Raw genomic sequence first — 25,976 nt, forward strand, 5'->3', positions numbered from 1 at the left:
GCGCCTGCCAACCTAGCAGTTCGAAAGCACCCCCGGGTGCAAGTAGATAAATAGGGACCGCTTACAAGCGGGAAGGTAAACGGCGTTTCCGTGTGCGGCTCTGGTTTGCCAGAGCAGCGATGTCACGCTGGCCACGTGACCCGGAAGTGTCTTCGGACAGCGCTGGCCCCCGGCCTATAGAGTGAGATGGGCGCACAACCCTAGAGTCTGGCAAGACTGGCCCGTACGGGCAGGGGTACCTTTACCTTTACTAGTAAAAGAGAAGTAAATATTGCTTCAGTGTGTGTGCGCTTTCATGTGGTGACAGTGTTCTACTTAATGAAATAATAAAGTTATATTTATAATTTTTTTAAAATGTGGCCCTGGCATACATTCCAGTACTTATTGCTCGCTAAAAATATTTCTGACTTTAATGTTGTGTTCTAAACTGTTACAGGTATCTGCATTAGTGACAATGTATAGCCATGAAGAAGATATTGATAGTGCTATAGAGGTGTTGGCTCAAGCAATTGAATGGTATCAAGAATTTCAGGCAAGTATTAGTCCGATGAGATGCCAACAGATAAGCTGCTCGGTATTTTGTGTTCAACTTGCGTTACATCCCTGATAAAATAGTAGAAATACGATCAGTACATCACAGCTCTTTATAATGTAAAAAGACATTTATTATCTGAATTTGCTAGCCAGTTGTCTTCGTAAGTGGTTTGTAACTGCTACTGTGCTGCAAGAAATAAATTAAATAATTCAAGTTTCCCATGAGCCCCAAATCTCAACTGCAGTGGAGAGGCTGCCTGTTGCCTCTCTGCATGATTGCCTGTTCTGTTCTTGTCTCCTTCACTGGAGCAGTTCTCCAGTTTATCTGTCAGTAGATGTCATTTGGATCATCCAAAAACTTCTGATGCAGAGTCCATGGAATTAACTGACCTGAAAGAGATGGATGCAAAAATTCAGGAGAGATCCCCTAGTGTAGGGTAGCTCTCACATTCACAAGTCAAGATTTGCTTAAGTCAAGCAGTGGCCTTCCCTGGCACCTGTAGTGCCCACCCCTCCTCTGAAATCAGAATTGAAAGAGGAATTCTGTTGCAGCCATTAGAGCAGATGCATTGTACATATGGTGCCTGTGACAGCTTCTTGGTTCGAAAATATGCTCAAGGCTCCAAAAGGTTAGCAGCTCCTGCTCTAAGTGTAGACTTCTTTGTGTGCACAAGGTGAAATGTGCCCTCAGGTTTAATTGAGGGGAAGTGTGCTGTGCCTCAGCTGTTTGGAAGTCTGCAAAAAAATTGGTCTGTAGAATTTTCCTGATTTCATCCGTATTTTGTGGGAAGACTCGGTTACGCATTGGAGTAGTTATAATTCCACAGCTGTTGAAAGTCAGTATTCTGAGCTTGATAGTGTAATTGCAGTCTTGCAGCTCATAACAGACAAATACACCATTGCAGTTGTATCGCATCAAAGTTGTCCTGTTCACACAAGGACTTCCAATGGCTCAGTGGAACTTCTTGCCCTTCTGTGTGTCCCCATCTGATATGGAGGGTGAAGAAGGAACCCAGAACAGATTTGAGGGTGCACAGGGGGAATTTCTTGTACGAATGATACACCTTTGTACAACTGCTGCTCTTAGGAGTCCCCTAAACTCTCATGGCTCCAAGCATGAATCGGTCTCTTCAGTGGGTTAAAAAAGAGAGTGATCACTCATGTGATTGTTTTAGTTGTTTTCAAACTTAACTTTAAGCAAACCTTTTTTCACCCCCAGCCAAAGTCTCCAGTTCATTTGTCGTTAATTAGGGAAGCTGTCAACTTCAAGCTAAAACACGGACGGAAGAAGGAAGCCATCAGCGATCTAGAGGAGCTGTGGAAGTAAGTCCCTTCCTGAGAGCTAATAAGTGAGTTTTACTGCAAAAGACTCAGTGGCCCCACTAACTTTTGAAACAGAAGTTGACAGTTACTTCAGTAGTGTTAAAAATGTATTTATGCAGCAAATGAGATAAGGCATATTAAAAATGGGTTGTGCCCAGTGTTACATGAACAGCATCCCACTTGTGCAGTGGGACTTACCTTTCCAGTATACCTGAAGGAACATCTCCACCCCCATCGTTCAGCCCGGACACTGAGGTCCAGTGCCGAGGGCCTTCTGGCGTTTCCCTCACTGCGAGAAGCAAAGTTACAGGGAACCAGGCAGAAGGCCTTCTCGGTAGTGGCTGCCACCCTGTGGTATGCCCTCCCATCAGTTGTCAAAGGAATAAATAACTATCTGACGTTAAGAAGGCATCTGAAGGGCAGCCCTGTTTCGGGAAGTTTTTTAATGACTGGTGTTTTAATGTATTTTTAATCTGTTGGAAGCCGCCTAGAGTGGCTGGGGAAACCCAGCCAGATGGGTGGGGTATAAGTAATAAATTATTATTATTATTATTCCTCTCCTCTCCCCACGTGCCCCCAAAATCTGCTTCAGTGGGTCCCTCTGGAGACTGTGCAGTGGGGGCTGCGTGAGAGAAGAGGGGAAAGTTGTGGTGTCTCTGCCTGTGCTTTGGACACACTTTTTTCACCCTGCAATCCCCTATATATGTGGGCACACCTGGTTTTTGGCAAGCTATTGAAGCGAATGGGTGTTGCCCCAATGAGCTGCTGGAACAACCACAGAGTGAGCAACCTCCTCAATCATTAGATTCTCTTTTGGTCCCTTTCCCTACTCCTGCCACCCATCTCTAAGATGCAGCTTTACCTGAGCCAGCGTGCACCTTGAAAATATTGTTTGTGGCTCCTATGGAAGGTGGAGGCAGGGCGCTTCATTTGCCTGCTTATATGAGGTGTCCTTCCTGTGGTGTGCAACACTGGGCTGACTGCTCTCTTTAGAACAGGCTAAAACTCTCGCACTTCTTTACTTTTGTAGGCAAAATCCAGATGATGTCCATACCCTGGCCCAGCTCATTTCTGCATACTCCCTGGTGGATGGTGAGAAAGCTAAAGTGTATCCTTCCTTGTGTGGCTGAGGAAGGTGAGACAAGGAGGTATTCTTTGACCACTTCCTTATATCAGAGTAATTGCTGCAGTGATGCTTTTCAAAGTTTCCAGCTTTTGGAGTATGGTGCCATGTTCTCTGCCAAAGAAATCCTGTGTCTTCTGGAATTCCCCTGTGCGTGTTCTAAGACTTTCACATCTCACTGGCCTTTGAACCTCACTGTTGTCTTATAGGGTGCATACAACACACACATCCAACTAGGAAGTTCAGGTACAGCTGGGTTGGTGTTGTTGTTGTTTAGTCGTGTCCGACTCTTTGTGACCCCATGGACCAGAGCATGCCAGGCACTCCTGTCTTCCACTGCCTCCCGCAGTTTGGTCAAACTCATGCTGGTAGCTTCAAGAACACTATCTAACCATCTCGTCCTCTGCTGTCCCCTTCTCCTTGTGCCCTCCATCTTTCCCAACATCAGGGTCTTTTCCAGGGAGTCCTCTCTTCTCATGAGGTGGCCAAAGTATTGGAGCCTCAGCTTCACGATCTGTCCTTCTAGTGAGCACTCAGGGCTGATTTCCTTCAGAATGGAGAGGTTTGATCTTCTTGCAGTCCATGGGACTCTCAAGAGTCTCCTCCATCACCACAATTCAAAAGCATCAATTCTTCTGCGATCAGCCTTCTTTATGGTCCAGGCTGGGTTGGTAGTCTTTCCTTTTAATTCCATGTTTTCATCAAGCAGAAGTACAAAAACACCATTCTATTGTTTTGATCCCCAAATGCCAAGCACCTCTGTTTCTTTTAGAAGCTCAGGCTCTCATGGTCACTCTGCCCATCCAGAAAGTAAAAAAGAAATTTGTTACCCCATTATATAATGTTCCCTTCCTATGCAACAGAGAATTCTTCCCAGTCTCCTAGCTTAGTTTCTCTCTGTCGTTATTGTACCCACTAAACTGCCTTTGAGATCCTGAGAATGATTTTCTCTCTCTCTCTTACTTGCTTAATGTGTTCATATTGTTATTCCTTAACCCCTCCTTCACAATAGACTTAGCAAACACTTGCCTTCTTCGGACACCATGTCTCTGAAAGTAGATGTGGATGCTCTTGAAAACTCGCATGGGGCTACATACATTCGGAAGAAAGGAGGGAAACCCGCGGTTGAGAACCAGCAGAAAGAACAAGGGTAAAGAAGCTTTTTAAGTAATCCTTGACATCCTGAGTCAGTGTTAATATGAAGAAGTCCAGCTCAGCAACCAAAATAAGTTTTCTGTCTTCCAGCTACAAGCTTGCCCTATTTCTTTCTCCTGTACAAAGCCATTAGATACGCTCCCCTTGGCATCCATTAGCTCTGTTCTTTCTGCTGCATCTCAAGCATGCTCATGTGTGTTCATGTGCTGTTGTTTTTTTCCCAGCCAAGGCGACGTCAAGAAGAAGAAGAAGAAAAAGAAGGGTGAGTGTTGTTAGCAATGGCTGTATAGCTGTTTGGAGTTCAAAAGTGCTTCTGGAGAAGTTGGCTAAAACTATCTAAGCCAGGAGTCGAGAACCTATGACCTTCCAGATGTTGTTGGACTTCGTCTCCCAGAAGGTTCAATCCCCAGTGTCTCCAAGTAGGTCTGGGAAGGACTTCTTTTGGAGACCTTAAAAGCAGCTGCTAATCAGTGTAGACAGTAATGAACTAGATGGACCAATTGTTCTGAACCGCAGGCCCAAAGGAGGACTTGTGGGAGTGAGTGGTTGGGTGCAGGGATACCAAAAAAGGATGTCAAAACACCAGAGTGATCATTTCTAGTGCTTTATTAAAATAAAGGTGTAGACGTACAGCAAATCAGCCTGCTGGATCTCCCAGCCTTTAGAGACGAGGGATGAGCACTGCAGCAAGAAGATATCTTGTCCGCGCCCAAGCAAACATTCATTCATTCTTTATACACAAAACAGCATATGGCACTTTGGCCAGGACTCTCCATCGCTCCACCTGACCAGATAAGGGCATAGGTGGCAAATACCCAAATCTCTCAGATAAGATTCCCCTTTTGGGGCTTAGAGCCCAGCACCCCACCCCACAGATAAGGATAGCATCAAAGCAAACCAACTAGCCTATGTCAAAGCAAGTGAATATATGTACTCATTACTGCAACAACTACCAATTAATTTTGGCGTTACCTTGACTACCAAGATGGCATTAGCAGAGCTTCTGGAACAGTCCACCTTTGGTTCAACACACCAAGGGACTAGCTTGGTATAAGTCAGTTTCTTATGCGTCTGTTATTTATTAAAATATTTTAAATACATACTTTATTTATTAAAGTTAAATATTTATCAATTGTTAGGTATCTCTGCCCATTAGCAGTGCTGCATAGGGCAGATAGGAGTTGGGAGTGCAACAGTATCTGCAGAGCTACATGTTCCTCATCTAAACACCACTGTACTAGGGTGGAATTTTTAAAAAAACGACTCAAGAAGCTAACTTCAAATTAAGCTGACTTTCAGCCAAAGTCAGGAAATTGCAGCAATTGTGCGACATTAATGGTAGCTTCCTGGACTTCTTGTTTCAAGGCACCATACTTCTCAATACCAGTTGCAGGGATTAAAAGCAGGGATGGGCTGTTGCCTTCATTTTCTGCACACAAACTTCCCTAAAGCATTTTGCAGGCCACTGTCAGAGACAAAAATAGATGGATATTTTGGGGACTGATCTAGGAGCGCTTTTCTAACACAAACGTTTTGAGTACTGTAGATTCCAGCGTACTAGATGACCCTTCCAAATTGGCAGCTGCAATTTGGGGGTTTGTCTTATAAGCCCAGTCGCCTAATATGCTGGGCAGCTCTGTGCCAGGAGAAAGCCGCCGTAGCGGAGCCTGCCGCTGCTGCTGTTTCGGAGCCACTGTAGCGGGGGGCGGGCTCCGCGCCGCCCATACCCGGCGTGTAAGACGACCCCCGACTTTTTAACCTCTTTTCCAGGGTTAAAAAGTCATCTTATACACTGAAATCTACGGTAGGTCTCCATGCTCTTACGTGAAGTCGGTTCTCCACAGTATTTAAAGTCTAGGTATAGCTTGCTAATTGCAACAACCCAATTTTTGTTGTTGCAATGAAAAGCTCAAACATGTCAGCATAAAGGTATTTGTGGTTTGCGCACAGTGAGAGCGTTGTCTGTCTCCGACCATGGAAGTGCTGTACAGCTTTGGCTGATAAGGCGTTCACCTGCAGTTCGGCTGTTTTTAAATCATGATGAGTCTCCCATGCTGAATACTCCTTAGTATTCAGAAAAGGAATATTCTTTTTTCTTTTTTAACCTACTCCTTAGGAAAACTGCCAAAGAACTATGACCCTAAAGTTGCTCCTGACCCTGAGCGCTGGCTTCCAATGCGGGAGCGCTCCTACTATCGCGGGCGGAAGAAGGGCAAGAAGAAGGACCAGATTGGGAAAGGAACCCAAGGAGCAACAACAGCAGCTTCTTCTGAATTGTGAGTAACGGGACCCAGCCTTGCGAGCCTTGATTCTAGAGTCCTCTCAGTGTCCCAGGGCAAGGTAAATCAGGTAATCAAAGAGAGCTACTCCCCTTGAAAGGAAGATCACTATTGCACACAATCTCCAAGAGTAGGTAGAGAATGAGAGTCACAGTAAGGGAGTGGAGAAGGGGACATCCCTGCAGTTGCCATTCAGAAAAGGCTTAAAGAACTGGCTTTTTGGAACTGGCACTGATACTCAGTGTGTGGGGGTGGGGTTTAAAATTATTATTTTTAAATTTTGTAGATCTCTGGGTGGTTCACAGCATAAAACCACAAGATAAAACCACAAAAATCATAATAAAAACAAGAACAAAACAAAGCAATAACCCCCCAACACATTTAAAAGGATATAGGCAGCCAAAGGCCTGGTTGAAGAGGAACGTTTTCGCCTGGTGCCTAAATGTGTATAATGAGGGCGCCAGGTGAACCTCCTTGGGGAGAGCCCTCCACAAACAGAGAGGCACTGCTGAAAAGGCCCGTTCTCACGTTGCCACCCTCTAGACCTCATGGAGGAGGCACACAAAGAAAGGCCTCAAATGATGATAGCAGTACAGTGGTACCTCAGATTACAAACACTTCAGGTTACAAACTCAGCTAACCCGGAGGTAGTACCTCGGGTTAAGAACTTTACCTCAGGATGAGAACAGAAATTGCGTGCTGGCGGCAGCGGGAGGCCCCATTAGCTAAAGTGGTACCTCAGGTTAAGAACAGTTTCAGGTTAAGAACAGACCTGTGGAATGAATCAATTTCATAACCCAAGGTACCACTGTATCTGGGTCGGTTCATATGGAGAGAGGCAGACATCCTATAGGAGGATGCAAGAGTGCAGGAAGATGAGCAGGCTTTGTGGGCCTGGGAAAGATGAAGAGACAAAGGCAATAGAGTTGTCCGCAGCCTTTCTCAACCTTGGGTCCCCAGATGTTTTTGGCCTACAACTCCCATCATCCCTGACCACTGGTCCTGTGAGCTAGGGATCATGGGAGTTGTAGGCCAAAAGCATCAGGGGACCCAAGGTTGAGAACCACTGGCTGAAATCATCTGAAGGGCTGGAACTTAGGAACTCATTTGGTGACTGAATATCTCAATCTCTTTTGGCAGTCCTACAGGAATCAGGATTTTTTACTTGAATGTGTCTGTATGCAGGCATCCTAGAAGGAAAGTATCCAGCTCCTAGAAAAGAGTAACACCCCCCCAGCCACATGTTCTCCAAGAATAAAAAAATTATCCCAAAGCGTTATATATGAATGGCATGCTGATGCATATATTGTAGCACCTGCAGTATACAGTCGTACCTTGGAAGTCGGAACAGAATCCGTTCCGGAAGTCTGTTCGAATTCCAGAACGTTCGGAAACCAAATCATAGCTTCTGATTGGCTGCAGGAAGCTCCTGCAGCCAATCGGAAGCCCTGTCGGATGTTTGGGTTCCAAAGAATGTTTGCAAACCAGAACACTCACTTCCGGGTTTGCAGTGTTCATGAGCCAAAGTGTCTGAGGAGTTCCAAGGCATTCGGGATCCAAGGTACAACTGTACTAGCTAGCAGTGGCTCAATTCTGCCCACAACTTATTGTAAAAAAAGGGGGGGCTACAGTTTCTAAGTGGTGTTCTTCTCTTATGTAAAGGAATGAATTCTTCACTGCAAGCAGCAATATATGACATGTACGTGAGGTTTAACCTGTTTGTTTTGTTTTTGCTGCTGACAGGAGGACAGAAGATATACCATACATCTAAGCTCTGTGTGATAATAATCCCATTTGTCTCTTCCTTGTCTACAGGGATGCTAGCAAGACTGCAAGTAGTCCACCTACATCCCCAAGGCCTGGCACCGTAACAGCAGTTCCATCTGCATCAACAAGCAACATGATACCGCCGAGGCATCAAAAGCCTGTTGGCGCAGCTGCCACAAAGAAGAAACAGCAGCAGAAGAAAAAGAAAGGTGGGAAAGGAGGCTGGTGATCATGGCAAGCAGGCTGTTTAAATTGAAATTGCCTGTCTTCCTTTTATTTTCTTTTTTTCCAGTTGCGAATGCCAAGAGCAGAATAAAGGTCAAACAAAAAGCAGGGTGGATATGTGTCCTTTTGTTCTCCTTTTGAATTTTTATATATATATTTGTTCTCTGTAGTGATATTGGAGATATTATTACTCCTCATACCAATATCTATGCATGGTGTCATCGTCTGTTCATTCCAGGCTTTAAGGAAACGGTTTTCAGTCTTGCATGGGTTGTCCTACGAGGCCATCACTGAAGGGTGATCAGAAATTGCAGCTGGTGCAAAACTGTCATCAAGTGTGCACTTTATGGAACCACAACACTAGTCTTACACTTGTTTGTTTTCAAGAACAATTCAGGGTGCTGGTTCTTACCTATAAAGCTCCGAATGCTTTGTGGCCAGGATATCTCTTCCTCCTGTATGAGCATGCCCAAAATTATTACCCTCATCAAAGGCCCTGTTGTATGTACCACCATGGAGAGATGCTAGTTTGGTGGATACCTTGGGTGGGGTCTTTTCTGTAGCATTGTGGAATTCCTCCCCTGGGAGGTCAGCTTGGCCCAGTCTTGCCTATTTTTAAGGTGGGCTGTAAAAACTTGTTTTGTTCTGCCTGGCTTTTTGATGCATTTATAGTTCTGTGGTTTTGTTTTAATGATAGTCCTCTGCTGCTTTTAATTGGTGTTTTTGATATGTATTGTTTGTACTTGCTCTCTGTTGCCTTGGGAACCCTTGTGGGCAAAAAAGCAATGCATAAATACTTTTAATAAATAATAACAGCTAAGATTTTTCTCTTGGAGACCAAGGGTTGTTGTATCCATTAATCTGCAGACAAAGCGAACAGTTTGCTTACTGTCTCAGTGCATAGAAATGTCATGCTCAAGGTCTCCATCTGCAGGATCTGCTAGTAATTTATCGTTGCTAGACTTTTGCTAGGAGAGAAAAACAGCCTTTGTTTAGCAATGTAGCACATTTCTCTTAGTTTAGCTTTCTGGACTGCTTTAGTGACCCGGATACTTAAATGGTGCAAACATCTCTGGTACCTAGTAATAAATATTGGATAAGTGGAAGGTAAAGCTGAACCGAATTTTCACATATGCTCCATTTTATATTTTGACACCCATAATTTTAACTGTTAAATTTTTAGGTTTGGGTTTATAAGCGCCTCCAAACATGTGTGCTAGTAATACTCTTTTTTATAATTATTTGCATCTTCCCCACTGTAAGTTATCCAGAAAACTCCAGTTTTAGGATCACATATAAATGTCATAATCTCATTTTCTCAATTGACAAATAATAAATTCTGCCACATACTACTTCTCATACTGTCTGTGTTAAATTGAGATGGAAACTTGTTGGATGTCACAAGAATATTGACACCAAAATTCAAAGAACATGAGGAACAAATCTCTTTTAGCTCCAGTCTTTACCATATCCATCTTTGCACAGGAATGATACTTTAAAGAAATATGTCCTAACTCTGTCTCCCTCAGTGTGTATCTTTGCCTTCTGTGAATTTTTTTATCAATTTCTATGCCACCACATTTATGTTCCTTTTCATGCAAAACTAACAATGAATTTCAATAGGGACAAATGTAAGGTTCTACACTTGGGCAGAAATAGCCAGATCAAGGGTCTGGAAATCAAGCCTTTTGATGGAGTTTGGCATGTTTAGCCTGGAAAGGGATCACATAGAAGATGGAGCAAGCCTGTTTTATCCTACTCCGGAGGGTAGGACCTGAACCAGTGGAGTCAAGTTACAAGAAAGGAGTCCAGGTGAACATAAAGAACTTTTCCCAATATGTTATTCAAATTGGCACCCCTGTATGCCACCTTGGATTCCACGATAGGTGCAAGAATTTTAGCTGGATAGCTCAATTCCTGCATTGCAGGGCGTTGGGCTACATCAGGGTTTCCCAAATTTGGGTCTCCCGCTGTTTTTGGACTACAAATCCCATCATCCTTGACCACTGATCCTGCTAGCTAGATATGATGGGAATTATAGCCCCCAAAATAGCTGGAGACCTAAGTTTGGGAAACGCTGGCCTAGAGCCTCAGGGTCCTTTCCAACGCTATGATTCTGTGACATCGGGTTCCGCTGCCCCTGTAGATCCTGCCACCTGAGGCAGTCACCTCACCTTGCCTCATGGGTCGGCTATCCCATATTAACTTGGAAGGAAGTGAGCCTTCCCTCTGGCGCAGGGGTGCCCACTTGAAAGCACCAGCCTGAAGATGACGAGTGAGACCTCGTCGAAACGTCGCCTAGACACCCCAACTCTTACACGGGAAGATACCCGAAGACACCAAAACCTGCATTCCTGTACCCGTGAAAATCTACGAAAGCATATATATATATATATTGGGGGGGGAGATAAGCTCTGCCCCACACAACTGATCACATGACATGGCACACACTATTTGAATGGCATTGCCCATCAACTTTGGAGGGGGAGGCACCCTCAAATATTTTATTGGATGGGGGGCAATGGGTCCTCTGCTTCTACAAGTTGGCTCCTATGCTCTGATGGACTAAACTAGGCACCATCTGCTATAAAATATTTGAGGAGTGCAGCTCCCCCCCTCCGCACCCCCTCAATATTGAGGGAGATTCCCATTCAAATGGGGTGGGTGGGTGGCATGCAATTGGTTATACAAAGGGGGGCTTACATGCCCCCCAGGGCCAGATTTAGGTTTGATAAGGCCCAAAGCTACTGAAGGGAATGGTGCCTTTTATATGTCCAGCTGTCCTTTGTCAACAAATTGCCACCGTCTTTTGTGGAATATGATCATTTATGGACCTAATATGTATCTCAAGCCATTTGCACATAACAAATAAGAGCCTACACAACACAAAACACTTGCTGTATGTAGGTTTTATTTTGTTTTTTTTATCTTATATTTTGGAAATGTACACCCAGTTTTCCCCCCTTTAAATTTCTTGGGGGCCTCCAAGAGAGTGGGGCCTTAAGCTAAAGCTTATTTACCTCATACGTAAATCTCCCCTGCCCCCACCCCCCAAATATTTTATTCAACAATGGCCCTCCTGGTAGAGGACGCCACTGTGGTGAGAGGGGAGCAATGCCGGGCGGGGCGGGAAGAGAGAGGGACTCCGACTCGGGACGGAGCAGGGGGAAAGGCCGGCCTAGCCGCCTCTGAGGGAGCGCCAGAACGCGCGCGGCGGGTGCGCGCCCTCCCTCTCTTTCCGCCGGCCGGCGCTCTTCGCTCCCTTCCTTGGCCTGGGCGACGATGCTGCCTCCCGCCTCACGGCAGGGGCGGCGCCCTGAGCCGCCGCCTCCTTCCTCCTCCTCCTCCTCCTGCTGCTGACTATGGCGGGCAGCCTAAGGCAGGTCGCTCTGGTGGGGACGGCCGTTGCTGTCGCCGGCGGGGTCGCCTACGCGGTGTGGAGGAGCTATTTCCCCTCAGAAGCTGCTCAGGGGCCCGAGGAGCAACAGCAACAGCAGCCCTTACTCGGCTCTCAAGAAAGGGCCGCCCTGGGCTGCGCAAGGGCCCCCGAGAGCCAGGTAAGCATATATAGCTAACCCGGTGGTCTCGGAATTTTTTTTTAGGCCCGGTTCTCACGTGCAGCTAGCACGGAAGTTAGAACGCGTGTCTGGCCCTGCCTGCGCGCGTTTCAGGCTCGCCTGGGCGAAATAAATCCCAGCGCGCAGAAAGTGAAAGGCAGCATTACTCTATATAGACTTCTGCTTAGGTTTCTGTCCTGTGAGACTCTCCATCCTACATTTCGGAAGAGGTGCAAGCCAGACGCGGGTTGGTCGCCTCCCGTGTGCGAGAATTGCATTTGCCATCGTTGCACGGAATGCAGTCTAGACACTTGGGAGGTTTCACGCACACCCACGAATTTCCTTTCATGGTTGTCGCTCCCCGTCCCCACCATAAAACTGCTGTTTTTGGGGCGGGGAAGAGCTGTCATAGTTTGGGAAGATCTGCTGCTACTGCTGCTAATATTGTACTTTGGAGGGTTTAATTCCGCTACCTTGTCTGCTTCACCTAGCTGGGAAAGAGGAAATGCTAGGCAGCGTGCCTGTTTTTGGAAGGAGGAGTGGCAAAAGTTGCAGGAACTGAAGATCGTTTTATCTGTTGAAGTTGAATGCACACTTCCACCTTTGAAATCCCGGTAATGTCCAGGATTTTCCCAGACATATGGCAGCCCTCATTTTACTGCTGTTCCGATGTGTTTTATTGTTAGATAGTTCGTTTTCCCATTGTTTTAATAGTGGATGCTCCTCTGAGGGCTTCAGCTGGAGGAGGGGCTATTGGATGCTTGAAATACATATATAAGCTAGCCTTAAGACAACTAGTTATCACTACGTGGTAAGTGGCCACCTACACATTAACACGCTTTCGGAATATTTTATGAAATCAGGCTCACAAGATGGCACCTGCCAGCCAGTTTGTCTTTGCCCCACATTAGAATGGAGTGCTGATTACATGCACTAACTAACAATTCAACCTAGTGTCACAAACCTTCTTTAATTCAGTGAGATATACTTCCGAATGAATGTGAATCTGATCATCTACATTTATAACCCACTTCTTCTCCAAGTAGCTTAAATTTTGCATCGTTCTGCCCCTCTCGCCTTTATTCTCCCAGCGACCCTGTGGGGTAGGTTAGGTTGAAAGACAGTGGTAGGCCCAAGGTCACCCTATGATTTGAACCCTGGTCTCCTAGGTCCTAGTCCTGCGCTCTTAACGACTACACCAGGTTGGCTCTCTTGCAACTTCTGCTAATAAAAAAAAAAGACCTATGTTTCTGTATCTGCATGAGAGCTTTTGTAAAAAAATAACAAAATGACTACACAAATGTGCAAATCCCATGTGGAGATTGTCATGCCTCCCCCCCCCCCTTGCCGTTTTTCTGCAGTTTCCTACATGCAGATTTAACCCAAGCAAAGATCCAGTGGTATCAGTTGAAATGAGGTCATAAAGAGGGGTATTGTGGAAGCACAGAAGCTCATTTTATAAATTCAGCTTGTCAGCAGTCACTGGCTTGGGCCACAAAAAAACACATTTGCGGTGACCAAACTTGGGAGCTTTTGTAAACTGAAAGAGAGTTTGTTGTTTTCTGGCTATCAAAGTTACACAAATGTCTTAGCATAGCTACACAGTTGAGACCTGCAACAAAATGTTGCAGTGCATCCTCCTCCCTTCCTGAATTGCTCCTTTTCAGCATGCCAGCCAAGCCCTTTTCCAGAATGCTATGAGCAGAAAATAGCTGAAGCAGAACATTCAATTCCCACTCCAGTTTTCTTATTTTTCTGACACTCAGCATTCCATGATTACTGAGCATGCTCAGTCTTCAATGACTATCTGGGGCTTTTGTCTACCTAAGGTTGTTTTGTTTGTAAAACAGCAGCTTTTGCAAACCTCTGTATTTCCTCAATCAGCCTCCCACCTGATTCCCTGCATTGCTATTCCAGTTATATAGCTTTTGGCACACACTGCATCAGTTTGCTATTAGAGGCAGTGATGGCAGATGAGCTGGTAAAAAAATACCTGTTGATTGGTTTGGGGGGAAGAGGGGAAGAACCTAGCATAAAATAAGGGGCTAACTTCAATTTCTGGAAACATTTGGTAGCTTTTATAGTTCTCTTCATGTTCACTCTGATACTGAGGCATAAACATTGTGCTCTGCGGCCTTCAGCGATGCTTTGAGGCCAGGGTTGGATTACACTAAAACCAGCAAGGTGGAATCCTATTAATGTCCTAGAGAGGAAAGAGATTAGAATAGAAACCCCCCTGAGAGTGGCTCTTCCACCTTGGCAGGCAGAGCTGACTTGGTGAGGATTCATCTTCAGCGGTTGGGTTTTGTTCTTTGCAGATTGCGTCTTCCCTCCTTCCCTTTTCTTCCTCTGTCATCTAATCTTCTTACCACCGGATTAAAGATCTGCCCCAATGAAATGAAGTCACAGAAGATTCTTAGTTTAGTAACTTGGGGGGTCAGGTTACCACTGCTTTTGTGTTACAATTTTTTAAATAAAAAACCCCCTCAAAAAGTTTCCATTCCACCTTACTGCCCTTCCAGATATTTCCCCCCCACAGCTATATTTTACTAAATCATATACAGTGGTACCTCGAGTTAAGTACTTAATTCGTTCCGGAGGTCTGTTCTTAACCTGAAACTGTTCTTAACCTGAACCACCACTTTAACTAATGGGGCCTCCTGCTGCTGCCGCACCGCCGAAGCACGATTTCTGTTCTCATCCTGAAGCAAAGTTCTTAACCCAAGGTACTATTTCTGGGTTAGCAGAGTCTGTAACCTGAAGCGTATGTAACCCGAGGTATCACTGTACTGTAGTGACTTTCCCTTATTAACTTTGGCAGTTTCTCTTTTTTATGAAAGTAAAATCTTACTGTTAAGCAGTTTGGTTGAAGAAATAAGGGCGGTTAAGGGAGCTCTGTTGCTATCTGTTGTTATTGACAGTTATGGAGCCAGAAGGCATTTTACTGTTGCCTAATGCGAAATTTCCTTCTCATTTCCCCCTCTTTTCTGCCACACACAACCCCACCCTTGATGACACCCCCCCCCCCCCGGAAACATACAGTGTGTATGTCCATCTGGCCGGTATGTATCTCTGGCATGATCTGTTGGTTGTTTTGCCTTGTAGGATGTCCCACCAAGTAAGCAAATCCTGGTTCTGGGTTTGGATGGAGCTGGAAAAACCAGTGTGCTGCACTCACTTGCAACTAACCAAGTGAAGCGCAGCACAGCTCCCACGGAGGGCTTCAATGCCGTGTGTGTCAGCACAGAAGAAATGAAGATGGAATTCCTAGAAAGTAAGCATAGGTATCTAATGAGAAACATTTTTTTGCATCCTTTATTATAACATTTTGCTTAAGGAGACTACTCCTCCTGGTAACATCTTTCTAAGATCTTGAGGAAGAGCCTTTTACAGTGCTGCCCCCTGAGATCCTTTTGGCCATGTTAGAATGTTAGATATTGAATCTCAGAGTGTCTCCATGCAAATCGTATCCTTTTTTGGCCCAAAAAACACTCTGACGATTAAGTTCATCTGGAATTGATATAGTAAATAACTTTGACCCTTTCATCTCAGCTCTTTTTTGCATGGCAAATATACATAAAACACTATCAGTGATTATGTCTCTCTTGGTTGTGGTTTTGCCTTTGAGGCTTGCAATGGTAACATGAAACACTGTCGTCTGTTGACCCCCTAGTCAGTTTCTACATTTTGGTTTGACAGCCTGTCCTCTAGTTATTAAAAGATTGTGCTCAGCAAAATGAAGCAGAACAGAAACAGAAGTGTTTATTTTTTAACATTTATGGCATTTGTTTGTGGAACTCTCTCCCCAGGGAAGTAGTTAGCAAAAATAGCACTTTATAAAAACAAATCCCAGACTTTTATCACTGTTAAATGACTATTTTATTGCTGGGTGTTTTTCTCCACTATTTTATGCTTTTTAAAAAATATTTTTTATCTTACAATACTATTTAGGTGTTTATGAAATTTTAAACATTGTAAGCCAGCCTGAGTGGTGCTTTTGCAGCGGAAGAGCAAATGTTTTATGTTTATAAAGATAGGTGCTGGGTCAGGAATGCAAGAATGAAGAACTTATCAGAAAATGTCTGTTTGGTATAGTAACTGAATGGTTAATAAGTGAATGACAAAGCGAATGGATATGATCTGTCTTAAAGATTAATATGAGATACAAGACCCCAAAACTGTCCACTAAAAAGAAGTCCCCAATTAATTGAGTGTCCTGGTTTGCACATGACACTAAGACATGCTTTGTTTATCAGATGATGAGCTAACCGCAAGCTGCCCCCCAGGCAATCATGCCTTTGTAGCTTAATAAGCATCTGGAATGGGGTGGTCAAACAAATCATAATTAAGGAAGAATGCTGGGTTCACAAACAATGCCAAACCATAGTGAAGACAAATCAAAATTCAAACGCTAACAGCAACCCCTGACTTCATATGGTGGTTAGCTGGCAGTAAATTAACCATACTTAAGCTGCTAGGCAGGAGATCAGGCTTTCCTGCAGCTATATGTATTGTAAGAGATGACGGGTGGTGGTGGGAACTGTTCAGGGAATTTGTCTGCCATGGCTGCGTTCTCCCTTAAGTTTTTTTATGAATTCCTGAGTTTCAAAAAAAACCAAAAAAATTTGAAAGCAGATGTTCCAGGAATACAGACAAGGTTTTGATGAACAATTGGGGGCTTTAGTTTGCAAGTTAGCTGATTCATTGTCTTCCTTCTCTGTTGACTCGCAGTTGGAGGCAGTGAGTCTTTACGGGACTATTGGAAGAAGTACTTGCCAAGAATCCTGCTACTAATCTATGTTGTGGACTCAGCAGATCATAAACGCTTGCCTGTTGCAAAGAAGCTTCTGCATCAGTTGGTCCAGAGTAACTCCACCTTACCTCTTATGATTCTAGCCAATAAGCAGGTAAACGTGAACTCTAGAACTTGGAGTACAATTTGTAGTTTTGTCTTTTGAAAGTGTGTCATTGTAGAATGTACATGGCTCCCCTGGGGGACAAATTCTAATCTGATCCATTGTGAGTTGTGCATCTCAGTTTCTGATAATAACAGAGTTTCACTTTGGTGTCTTGCACACAGAGACTGAGACACTCTTGTTTAGCAAGCTTCACCTTTCTTTCTATCCCTGCTTCCTTTTTATTTTGTTGGTGGTTTGTGCTCCTTGCTTTAATACCTTACTAGGATAGGTGGCACTGTGGGTTAAACCACAGAGCCTAGGACTTGCCGATCAGAAGGTCAGGGGTTTGAATCCCCGCCACGGGTTGAGCTCCTGTTGCTCGGTCCCTGCTCCTGCCAACCTAGCAGTTCAAAAGCACATCAAAGTGCAAGTAGATAAATAGGTACCGCTCCAGCGGGAAGGTAAACGGCATTTCCGTGCGCTGCTCTGGTTCGCCAGAAGCGGCTTAGTCATGCTGGCCACATGACCTGGAAGCTGGACGCCGGCTCCCTCGGCCAATAAAGCGAGATGAGCACCGCAACCCCAGAGTCGGCCACGACTGGACCTAGTGGTCAGGGATCCCTTTACCTTTTTAGGATAGCTTGTTTTTGTTGTAATCAATTTAAATCCTGCCCTTCCTCCCGAAGTTCAAGGTGGCAAACCACATCCATTTTTTAAAAAAAGTTTTAAAAAAATTCAGAAAGCAGTTACAATAAAAAATAGCATTCTAAAATCGGTTTAAAACATTCTCTCATCCAGTCATCTCAGGGTTGCTATCATTAGTGTCTTTCAGCCATCAAATGCCTGGGTATGCCTCAGCATATTTTCAAATTATTTGTAAAAGTTAATAATAAGGGAGATAGGCACACCTTGTCAGAGAGAGCATTCTAGAAACAGGAAACCACCACTGAAAAGGCCCTGTCATGGGTCACGGCAAGCTGGGTAGTGGGAGCACCACTAACAATGTCTCACTTGCCAATTGCAGGGTCCAGGATTGTTGATGTTGCTAGCATTCCAAATGTGCCATTTTTTAATGGGGTCACAATGTGCTCTTTGTTCTGTAGTTCTCCATGTAGCAGGTGTTACTTTGAAGGAAACACGGATAGGTAGATTAAGGTATAACCTTTTCCATTTCTCTTGGACAGGATATTGAAGGTGCATACTGTATCACAGACATTCATGATGCTTTGGCATTATCTGAAATTGGAGATGAGAGAAAGATGTTCCTGATCGGTACTCATGTGGCAGAAGATGGCTTCGAGATCTCTTCCAGCTTGAAAGACACACGGGAACTGATTGCACAGCTGGTGTCAGAAGTTGTGTGATGGAAACTGGGATAGGGTACCATGTTAGGACCTAGAGTATTCCTGTCTTGCCAGCTTGCAGCCATAAATAGAGCTATTTTAAATTCAGATCTTAAGGTGGTGATGGTGGTGGTGGTGGTGATTCCTTGGGTATGGAATTGCAATGAAGATGATTTCAAAGTCGTGAGGAACCTTGTGGTTTAAGTTGTAAAAGTAGAGTATGTGTGTCTTTGAAAAACCACCCTGTTTTAAACACGTGGAAAGAAAATGGGATTATTGGACACTCCCAAGTTAAGACGCCAAATACTGTATAGACAACTGCTGTTGCCATCAGTTGAGGCTCTGTTGTGTGGTGGTTTATACTGAATGAGAGGCTGACTTATGGAAAAGCAGCACAAATTTACATAGGAAGGTGATTTTGCTCAGAACGTAGATCTACAATCCAAAGAACTAGTTGTGTGTACCCTGACACAGGGAGGCACTGGGCTTGATGTTTCTGAAGAACTTCATGTATGTTTTCTCTTAGGCTCACTTTCTTAATCAGAAGGATTTTTTAAAAATCAGTGTAAGAGATTTTCCTATTCTTTTGATTCTGCAACACTCTCCCTATTCTTTTTCTTCTTTCTGATATGTAGATTGAGAGTATTATAGCCTCTTTTTAAAGAGGGTTTTGACATAAAATTGTTCATTCAGAGAACCATGAGACTTCCCAGTTCACTCACCTGTTTTCTTTGCCATGATGAAGGGAGTGAGTGAGTGAGAGAGAGATGGAGATCCCACAACCCCTTCATGGTCTCTCTGCAGAATAATCCCAGGGAGGAACACTATCTAACAGAACCACTGTCCTTAACCCTTAGTATTTTCCTGCTTTTGTTAACTAGTAGTACTGGGGAAATCTAGACAAAGACAGAATGAATTGTTGGACTTTTCTTGTAGTCTACATACTTTAGTGTGGCCCTTTTGGCGAGTTGATCTGAATGGAGCTGGTGAGTCAGTTAATTAGCTAACTGGCCATTTTTCTCTGCACTGATAAACAGAAGGGAGGGCATTCTTGCTTTTTGATTGAGACTCAGGGGAGGACTTTTTACAAGGATTTCTAATTCTTTGCCAGCTCTGGCAAGAGGACAGGAAGAGCCATTTCAGGGAGAGAGAGCAGAGACAGTGGCAAAGGGATACTCTTTCCTCTGTTGAGAGCTCCAGGGGATGAGAATGGAGGAAGCAGAATTGCCAGCCCAGCTTGCTTGACCTCTCAATTTATTCTGGGCTGCATTGGGCAGGGGACATCATGCCACTTTTATTTACTAATCAGGGCTCAATGAACTTTTGTTTGAAATCTTGGATCTGCTGCCATCACATATAATTTCACCCTGAAAATGGTAGCTTCCCCCCTCATAGGTCCAAAACAGTGTTATCAGGTGCCAGGATTAGTAAAACAAAATTCATGTCTCCCTCCCCCTGCTTAATTTCTCAGGTGATGTTAATGCAGACCAACCTGTATTGACAGTGACAAGATAAGGAAAACTACTTACTGTACCTCTTATTACACTGAAGGAAATACTGTGTGTACATATATCACTATTGCTATAGATACCTTTCAATGTTTTTGTTAACAGTAGAAATTGTACAAATGTTTTCTAGCAATGTCTCCCCTCCAGTTGTATGCTGAAGCACTTCCGTTATATAAAGACAGAATATTTTTATTCTACTTTGCTGTCTTGGCTTAATTAACATTGTCGTGGTGTTTGCGATGCCCCTTCTGATTACCTGTAGTTCCCCTTCCCCACTAAGATGAGAGAGAGAGGTGTGCCCTCAAAAGTTAGGGGAAGAGGAAATTATTGGTATGACTTTTGCACCAGTTGGTGGATCTCGGAGTTCTAGTTGAGGGGGGTAATCCCACAAACCTGAAGTCTGCCCATTCATGGAGTGCAATATATGATCATTACGCTACTTTTACTGGTAACCAACAGGGTTGTTCTTATTCAATCACAAGCAGAAAACACTGGTCCAGATTCTTCAGTGCCACATTTCTTTGTAAACATAGGTAAAGGTAAAGGGACCCCTGACCATTAGGTCCAGTCGTGACCGACTGGGGTTGCGGTGCTCATCTCGCTTTATTGGCCGAGGGAGCCGGCGTACAGCTTCCGGGTCATGTGGCCAGCATAACTAAGCTGCTTCTGGCGAACCAGAGCAGCGCACGGAAACGCCGTTTACCTTCCCGCTGGAGCAGTACCTATTTATCTACTTGCACTTTGACGTGCTTTCGAACTGCTAGGTTGGCAGGAGCATGGACTGAGCCACGGGAGCTCGCCCTGCCGCAGGGATTCAAACTGCCAACCTTCTGATCAGCAAGTCCTAGGCTCTGTGGTTTAACCCACAGCGCCACCTGTGTCCCTTCTGTAAATATAACTGCCATCAAAAGTTTGTGAGCTCACAGGTCTCTGTAAGACAGGGTGGTTTTTGGTTTTTTTAGTGGTGGTGATCAGTGTTGTATTCTTTGAACTCAACAAAACGTACATCCACTTGCCTAAGGTGTCCCCTGCAGTATGTAGAAACCTTTGCCTTATTTTTGGGTAGCCAAACTGATAGGCACCCAGCCACCTGAGTTAGATGGTGTTGTTGAACCGTGAAAACAAAATGTTATAGTATACCCGAGTTAGATGGTGTTGTTGAACCGTCAAACAAAATGTTATAGTGTACCCTCCCTCCTACAAGGTGCTCCTATTTAGGGTTCCAGGCCATTTCCTCAAGAGCATTCCTACATGCACACACCATTTCTCCCTTTCCCAGCTGTTACTGCACATTCTACAACTACCCTAAATCAGTATTTTTGGTTAACCGCTACCCTTAGGTGTTTTTTTGTTTTATTAAAATACGTTTGCTGTTCCTGCAAACTTCGAGGTTACCCTAAATATGCCGATACCTCCCTCTTGTTTCTCTCTGCCTCCTTGTTGACTCCAGTCCTGTCAGCATTCATCACCTGCGTTTGCTGTCAAGTTTCATCAGCTTTTGATGGAATGGAGATGACAGATTTGTATCACTACATGTGTTAATCATCTTATCAGTGCTGTGTCAGCATATTAATCCCCACTGCAATTATATATTTTTATGTAATTACCACTCCCTCTCTTTTTTGCATTTTGTTTCCCTCTGACCTGCTTATTTTTTCCCCAGCCCCTTCACAACTATGTGTGTGTATATATATGCCTGTCAATTTAGGATTACATTTCATGCATCTGATGTTCTGGACTCCATTCCACAACAGCTTATGCCGTAATAAATTCCATAGCCTTCAAGGTATCACAAGACCGTTTATTGTTCTTGTCTCCAATATCATTTCTCGTCCCCTATGACCCCATCTGTACTATATCCTATCACTTTTTTTAAAAAAAAATAATATTTATTACTTTTCCAACAATTTAAACACTACAAAAACAATACAATACAATACAAAAACACTACATAACACTAACACATTAAACTAACAAAACAAAACAAAAACAGTTAAACACATCAAACAATTTCAATATCTTATCTTTCATTCACTTATTTCCACGACCTCCTCACACCTCCCTTTTCGTATTCCACTTCTGTTAATTGTTTCAGCAATTCCTTTCCATCTTCCTCTGTTTTCTATCCTATAATTATCTTAACACATTCTAACCTTATTTTTTCCTTTAATACTCTATTAATCTATTTATACTTAATTCCTTATAACATATCCCATCTGTACTATATCCTATCACTTTAAACTGTTGTGGCTTCCCCCACAAAATCCTGGGCAGTGTGGGTTGTTAAGGGTGCTGAGAGTTTGTTAGGAGACTCCCATTTCCCTCAGAGAGCTACAGTTTCCGGAGCAGTTTAGCAGTCAATCTCTCTTCCTAGGAAACTGGGAATTGTAACTCTTTGCGAGGAACAGGGGCCTCCTAGCAACTCTTAAAAAGTAGAGACATCACCTTGCCAACAAAGGTCCGTATAGTAAAAGCTATGGTTTTCCCAGTAGTGATGTATGGAAGTGAAAGCTGGACCATAAAGAAGGCTGATTGCCAAAGAATTGATGCTTTTGAATTATGGTGCTGGAGGAGACTCTAGAGAGTCCCATGGACTGCAAGAAGATCAAACCTCTCCATTCTGAAGGAAATCAGCCCTGAGCGCTCACTGGAAGGACAGATCGTGAAGCTGAGGCTCCAATACTTTGGCCACCTCATGAGAAGAGAAGACTCCCTGGAAAAGACCCTGATGTTGGGAAAGATGGAGGGCACAAGGAGAAGGGGACGGCAGAGGACGAGATGGTGGGACAGTGTTCTCGAAGCTACCAGCATGAGTTTGCCCAAACTGCGGGAGGCAGTGGAAGACAGAAGTGCCTGGCTTGCTCTGGTCCAGGGGGCCACGAAGAGGCGGACACGACTAAACAACAACAACAAGCAACTTAGCCGACTTAGCACACAGTACTTCCCAGAACTCTTTGGAGGGGAAGCCATGGCAGTTTAAGTGGTATGAAAGTGCTTTAAATGTCTAGTGCATACGGGGCCTATTTATATGGCTATTTATACACTCTCATTTACTCAGCATCCAGTGTGCCCCCCCCCCACTGTTTCGGGAAGGATCAGAAAACATCCATCAACCCCTTTATAATATTCAACACAAAGTCATGTAATAGCAGCAGCACACAGTTGCAGACAAAATAGGAAATGGGGAGGGCTTTGTAGAGGTACCATTGGAGGACAAAGATGGCGACGTTACTTAGCCAGTTGATTCACCCGTCTCTCCTGACTCATTTGAACCGGTTCCTGTCTCCTTGGGCGCAGCCCACCAGCACCTTTTCTCTTCTTGAACAGCTTGCATTTATTTCAATGAAACACGTGACGGAGACAGCGCTGGTGCGGCCTTTGCCAAGGCAGTATCAGTTGTAGCCCAAAACATCTGGCGGGCACTCAAGTTGGGAAGGGCTGCCCTTGTGGATTGTACCGATTGTTCCCTCCCAGAACATGGGAGCAAAATCGAAGGCGTAAGGGTCATTGAAACTGAATTGAAAGCCTGCACGGGGTGGAGAAAAATCTCTTATTTAATAAAGCCCAAAAGCTATACAGTGGTACCTCGGGTTAAGTACTTAATTCATTCCGGAGGTCCATTCTTAACCTGAAACTGTTCTTAACCTGAAGCACCATTTTAGCTAATGGGGCCTCCTGCTGCCGCCACGCCGCTGGAGCACGATTTCTGTTCTCATCCTGAAGCAAAGTTCTTAACCCGAGGTACTATTTCTGGGTTAGTGGAGTCTGTAACCTGAAGCGTATGTAACCTGAAGTGTATGTAACCCGAGGTACCACTGTAATGTCAGGGAAAAGGGTCCAGCCTAGTGATTCTCCTCTCATACTATTTTATGTGCAGGAAGGTTTATCTGTGAGGAAGGAAGCATTCCCACATGCACCTTCATATTAACATACACGCAAGCAACACTACAGTTGACAATAATTTGGTCGATATAAAATCAAGAGCATCTTCCACCCAGTATCCTGCTTGTGCTCAAACCTTCAACGTAGCATGCAAATCTAGCTAGCCAAATGCAATGCTATGCACAAGGTCAACATATGTCCCCAATTGGACCAGGCTGAGCAACGTTGCTACTGAGTGGTGGTGGAGAGTAGAACAGTAATGGCTCCGGGTTTTTTGGGAGGGGGAGCATTCAGCAAGATGACCTTAGTTGGTGAAGCGGGGGCTCTTCCCGCTTACTTGCCCTTTCGCCCTGGGCCCAGCCCCCACAACTGCCAAAGGGTCAGTTTCCATTGCAACATCTCTCCTTCAAAGAACATGTGAACAGGAAGTGGGAGCAAGGAGGAGGGGCAAGGTCAGGAGACCCTGGTGGTTCTACCATGTCTGATGCTGACCCTTGAAGCAAGCATCATATTCACTCAAAAGTTAATAGGTGCTGACATGCTGTGCAAGAAACTTGCCCTCCCAATATGGTTACAGTTGGCCGGATTTAGGTTTGATGAGACCCTAAGCTACTGAAGGTAAAGGTAAAGGGACCCCTGACCGTTAGGTCCAGTCGTGAACGACTCTGGGGTTGCGGCACTCATCTCGCTTTATTGACCAAGGGAGCAAGCGGACAGCTTCCAGGTCATGTGGCCAGCATGACTAAGTCGCTTCTAGCGAACCAGAGCAGCACACGGAAACGCCGTTTACCTTCCTGCCGGAGCGGTACCTATTTATCTACTTGCACTTTGACGTGCTTTTGAACTGCTAGGTTGGCAGGAGCAGGGACCGAGCAACGGGAGCTCACCCCATGGCGGGGATTCGAACCGCCGACCTTCTGATCGGCAAGTCCTAGGCTCTGTGGTTTAACCCACAGCGCCACCCGCATCCCACTACTGAAGGTAATGGGGCCCTTTATGTGTCCAGCTGTCCTTTGCCAACAACAAATTGTCGCTGTTTTTTGTATTGAATATATGCTATATGGTCATTTATGGACTGAATAGGTATCTAAAGCCATTTGTCCATGCAGAATGTAGGCACCCTATAGAAATGAGCAAACCAGTGATATTTTAGGGAGCAGGCTAGCAGGTGGGGCCCATTACTTGCACCACAGAAGCCTACACAACACAAAACACTGTTGCTGTGTGTAGGTTTTATTTGTTTTTTATCTTATATTTTGGAAATGTACATCCAGTTTTTCCCCCCTTTAAATTTTTGGGGGGACCCCAAGAGAGTGGGGCCCTAAGCTATCGTTTGTTTAGCTTATAGTAAATCCAGGCACTGGTTACAGTACGTGTTTTAAGTTGAAGGCAAGTTCTGCTCACTTCAGTGAGGCTTCCTTGGGAGGTTTTTAAGGAGAGGTTGGATGGCCATCTGTCATGGATGCTTTAGCTGAGATTCCTTTATGGGAAAGATGGAGGGCACAAGGAGAAGGGGACGACAGAGGACGAGATGGTTGGACAGTGTTCTCGAAGCTACCAGCATGAGTTTGACCAAACTGCGGGAGGCAGTGGAAGGGTCCCTTTCCAACTCTTTTTCTGATTCTATGTGTAAGGTCATAACTTTTATATGCCTGTTGTCTTTGTCCATGGAGTTTTCTTGGCAGGGATACCGGAGTGGCTTGCCGGTATGGAAGTGAAGGCTGATCGCCGAAGAATTGATGCTTTTGAATTATGGTGCTGGAGGAGACTCTTGAGAGTCCCACGGACTGCAAGAAGACCAAACCTCTCCATTCTGAAGGAAATCAGCCCTGAGTGCTCACTGGAAGGACAGATCCTGAAGCTGAGGCTCCAAGACTTTGGCCACCACATGAGAAGAGAAGACTCCCTGGAAAAGACCCTGATGTTGGGAAAGATGGAGGACACAAGGAGAAGGGGACGACAGAGGACGAGATGGTGGGACAGTGTTCTGGAAGAGACCAACATGAGTTTGACCAAACTGCGGGAGGCAGTGGAAGACAGGAGTGCCTGGCGTGCTCTGGTCCATGGGGTCACGAAGAGGCGGACACAACTAAACGACTAAACAACAACATTTGTAAGGTAATCAGAGAAGATAAAGCAGTCGGAGCGCCCTCTGGCGGCTGGCTAAGCGCATGGCGGCCATTGCAGAAGGCCCGGAGGGAGCGGGGGCTAGAAGCGCGTGAGACGCTGGTTACCCGGGCAACCGAAACAAACAGGGGCGCGCCGGCAGAGCGCGTGCGTGTCTTTTCTCTCTTTTTTGCAGCGGGAAGATCTAGAAGAGGCGCCTTCAGTGCAGGATGGTGCAGGCAGAGGAAGGTGCGTGAAAAGAAGACTCTGCAGAGC

General features: G+C 44.9%; 3 protein-coding genes across 5 annotated transcripts in view; all 3 read left to right on the forward strand.

Moving 5' to 3' along the window:
• The window catches only part of SRP72 (signal recognition particle 72), a 216,911-nt gene extending 208,397 nt beyond the window's left edge, over positions 1 to 8,514 (forward strand). For both annotated transcript variants that reach the window (XM_081176374.1, XM_081176373.1), the window contains 7 exons: positions 437 to 532; positions 1,754 to 1,857; positions 2,888 to 2,965; positions 3,993 to 4,130; positions 4,360 to 4,397; positions 6,252 to 6,411; positions 8,230 to 8,514. In XM_081176374.1, the coding sequence (XP_081032500.1) occupies positions 437 to 532; positions 1,754 to 1,857; positions 2,888 to 2,965; positions 3,993 to 4,130; positions 4,360 to 4,397; positions 6,252 to 6,411; positions 8,230 to 8,410 (795 nt within the window). In that variant the 3' untranslated portion in view covers positions 8,411 to 8,514. The remainder of the gene's footprint in view (positions 1 to 436; positions 533 to 1,753; positions 1,858 to 2,887; positions 2,966 to 3,992; positions 4,131 to 4,359; positions 4,398 to 6,251; positions 6,412 to 8,229) is intronic.
• Positions 8,515 to 11,646: 3,132 nt separating this feature from the next.
• On the forward strand, positions 11,647 to 19,909 carry ARL9 (ARF like GTPase 9). Its single transcript, XM_081177241.1, has 4 exons — positions 11,647 to 11,963; positions 15,069 to 15,237; positions 16,695 to 16,870; positions 18,046 to 19,909. Exons 1-4 carry the CDS (start codon positions 11,769 to 11,771, stop codon positions 18,223 to 18,225), a joined length of 720 nt encoding a protein of 239 aa, XP_081033367.1. The 5' UTR covers positions 11,647 to 11,768; the 3' UTR covers positions 18,226 to 19,909.
• Positions 19,910 to 25,194: 5,285 nt separating this feature from the next.
• The window catches only part of SPMAP2L (sperm microtubule associated protein 2 like), a 32,938-nt gene continuing 32,156 nt past the window's right edge, over positions 25,195 to 25,976 (forward strand). Inside the window, exons 1-2 of one of the 2 annotated variants that reach the window (XM_081176781.1) lie at positions 25,195 to 25,228; positions 25,713 to 25,949. In XM_081176781.1, coding sequence (XP_081032907.1) covers positions 25,220 to 25,228; positions 25,713 to 25,949 — 246 coding nt within the window. In that variant the 5' untranslated portion in view covers positions 25,195 to 25,219. Of the gene's footprint in view, positions 25,229 to 25,712; positions 25,950 to 25,976 lie in introns of those variants that run through there. The other variant, XM_081176782.1, reaches the window with a different exon arrangement.

Source organism: Podarcis bocagei (genome assembly GCF_964188305.1).
Source record: "Podarcis bocagei genome assembly, chromosome: 17".
NCBI classification, from domain to species: domain Eukaryota; kingdom Metazoa; phylum Chordata; class Lepidosauria; order Squamata; family Lacertidae; genus Podarcis; species Podarcis bocagei.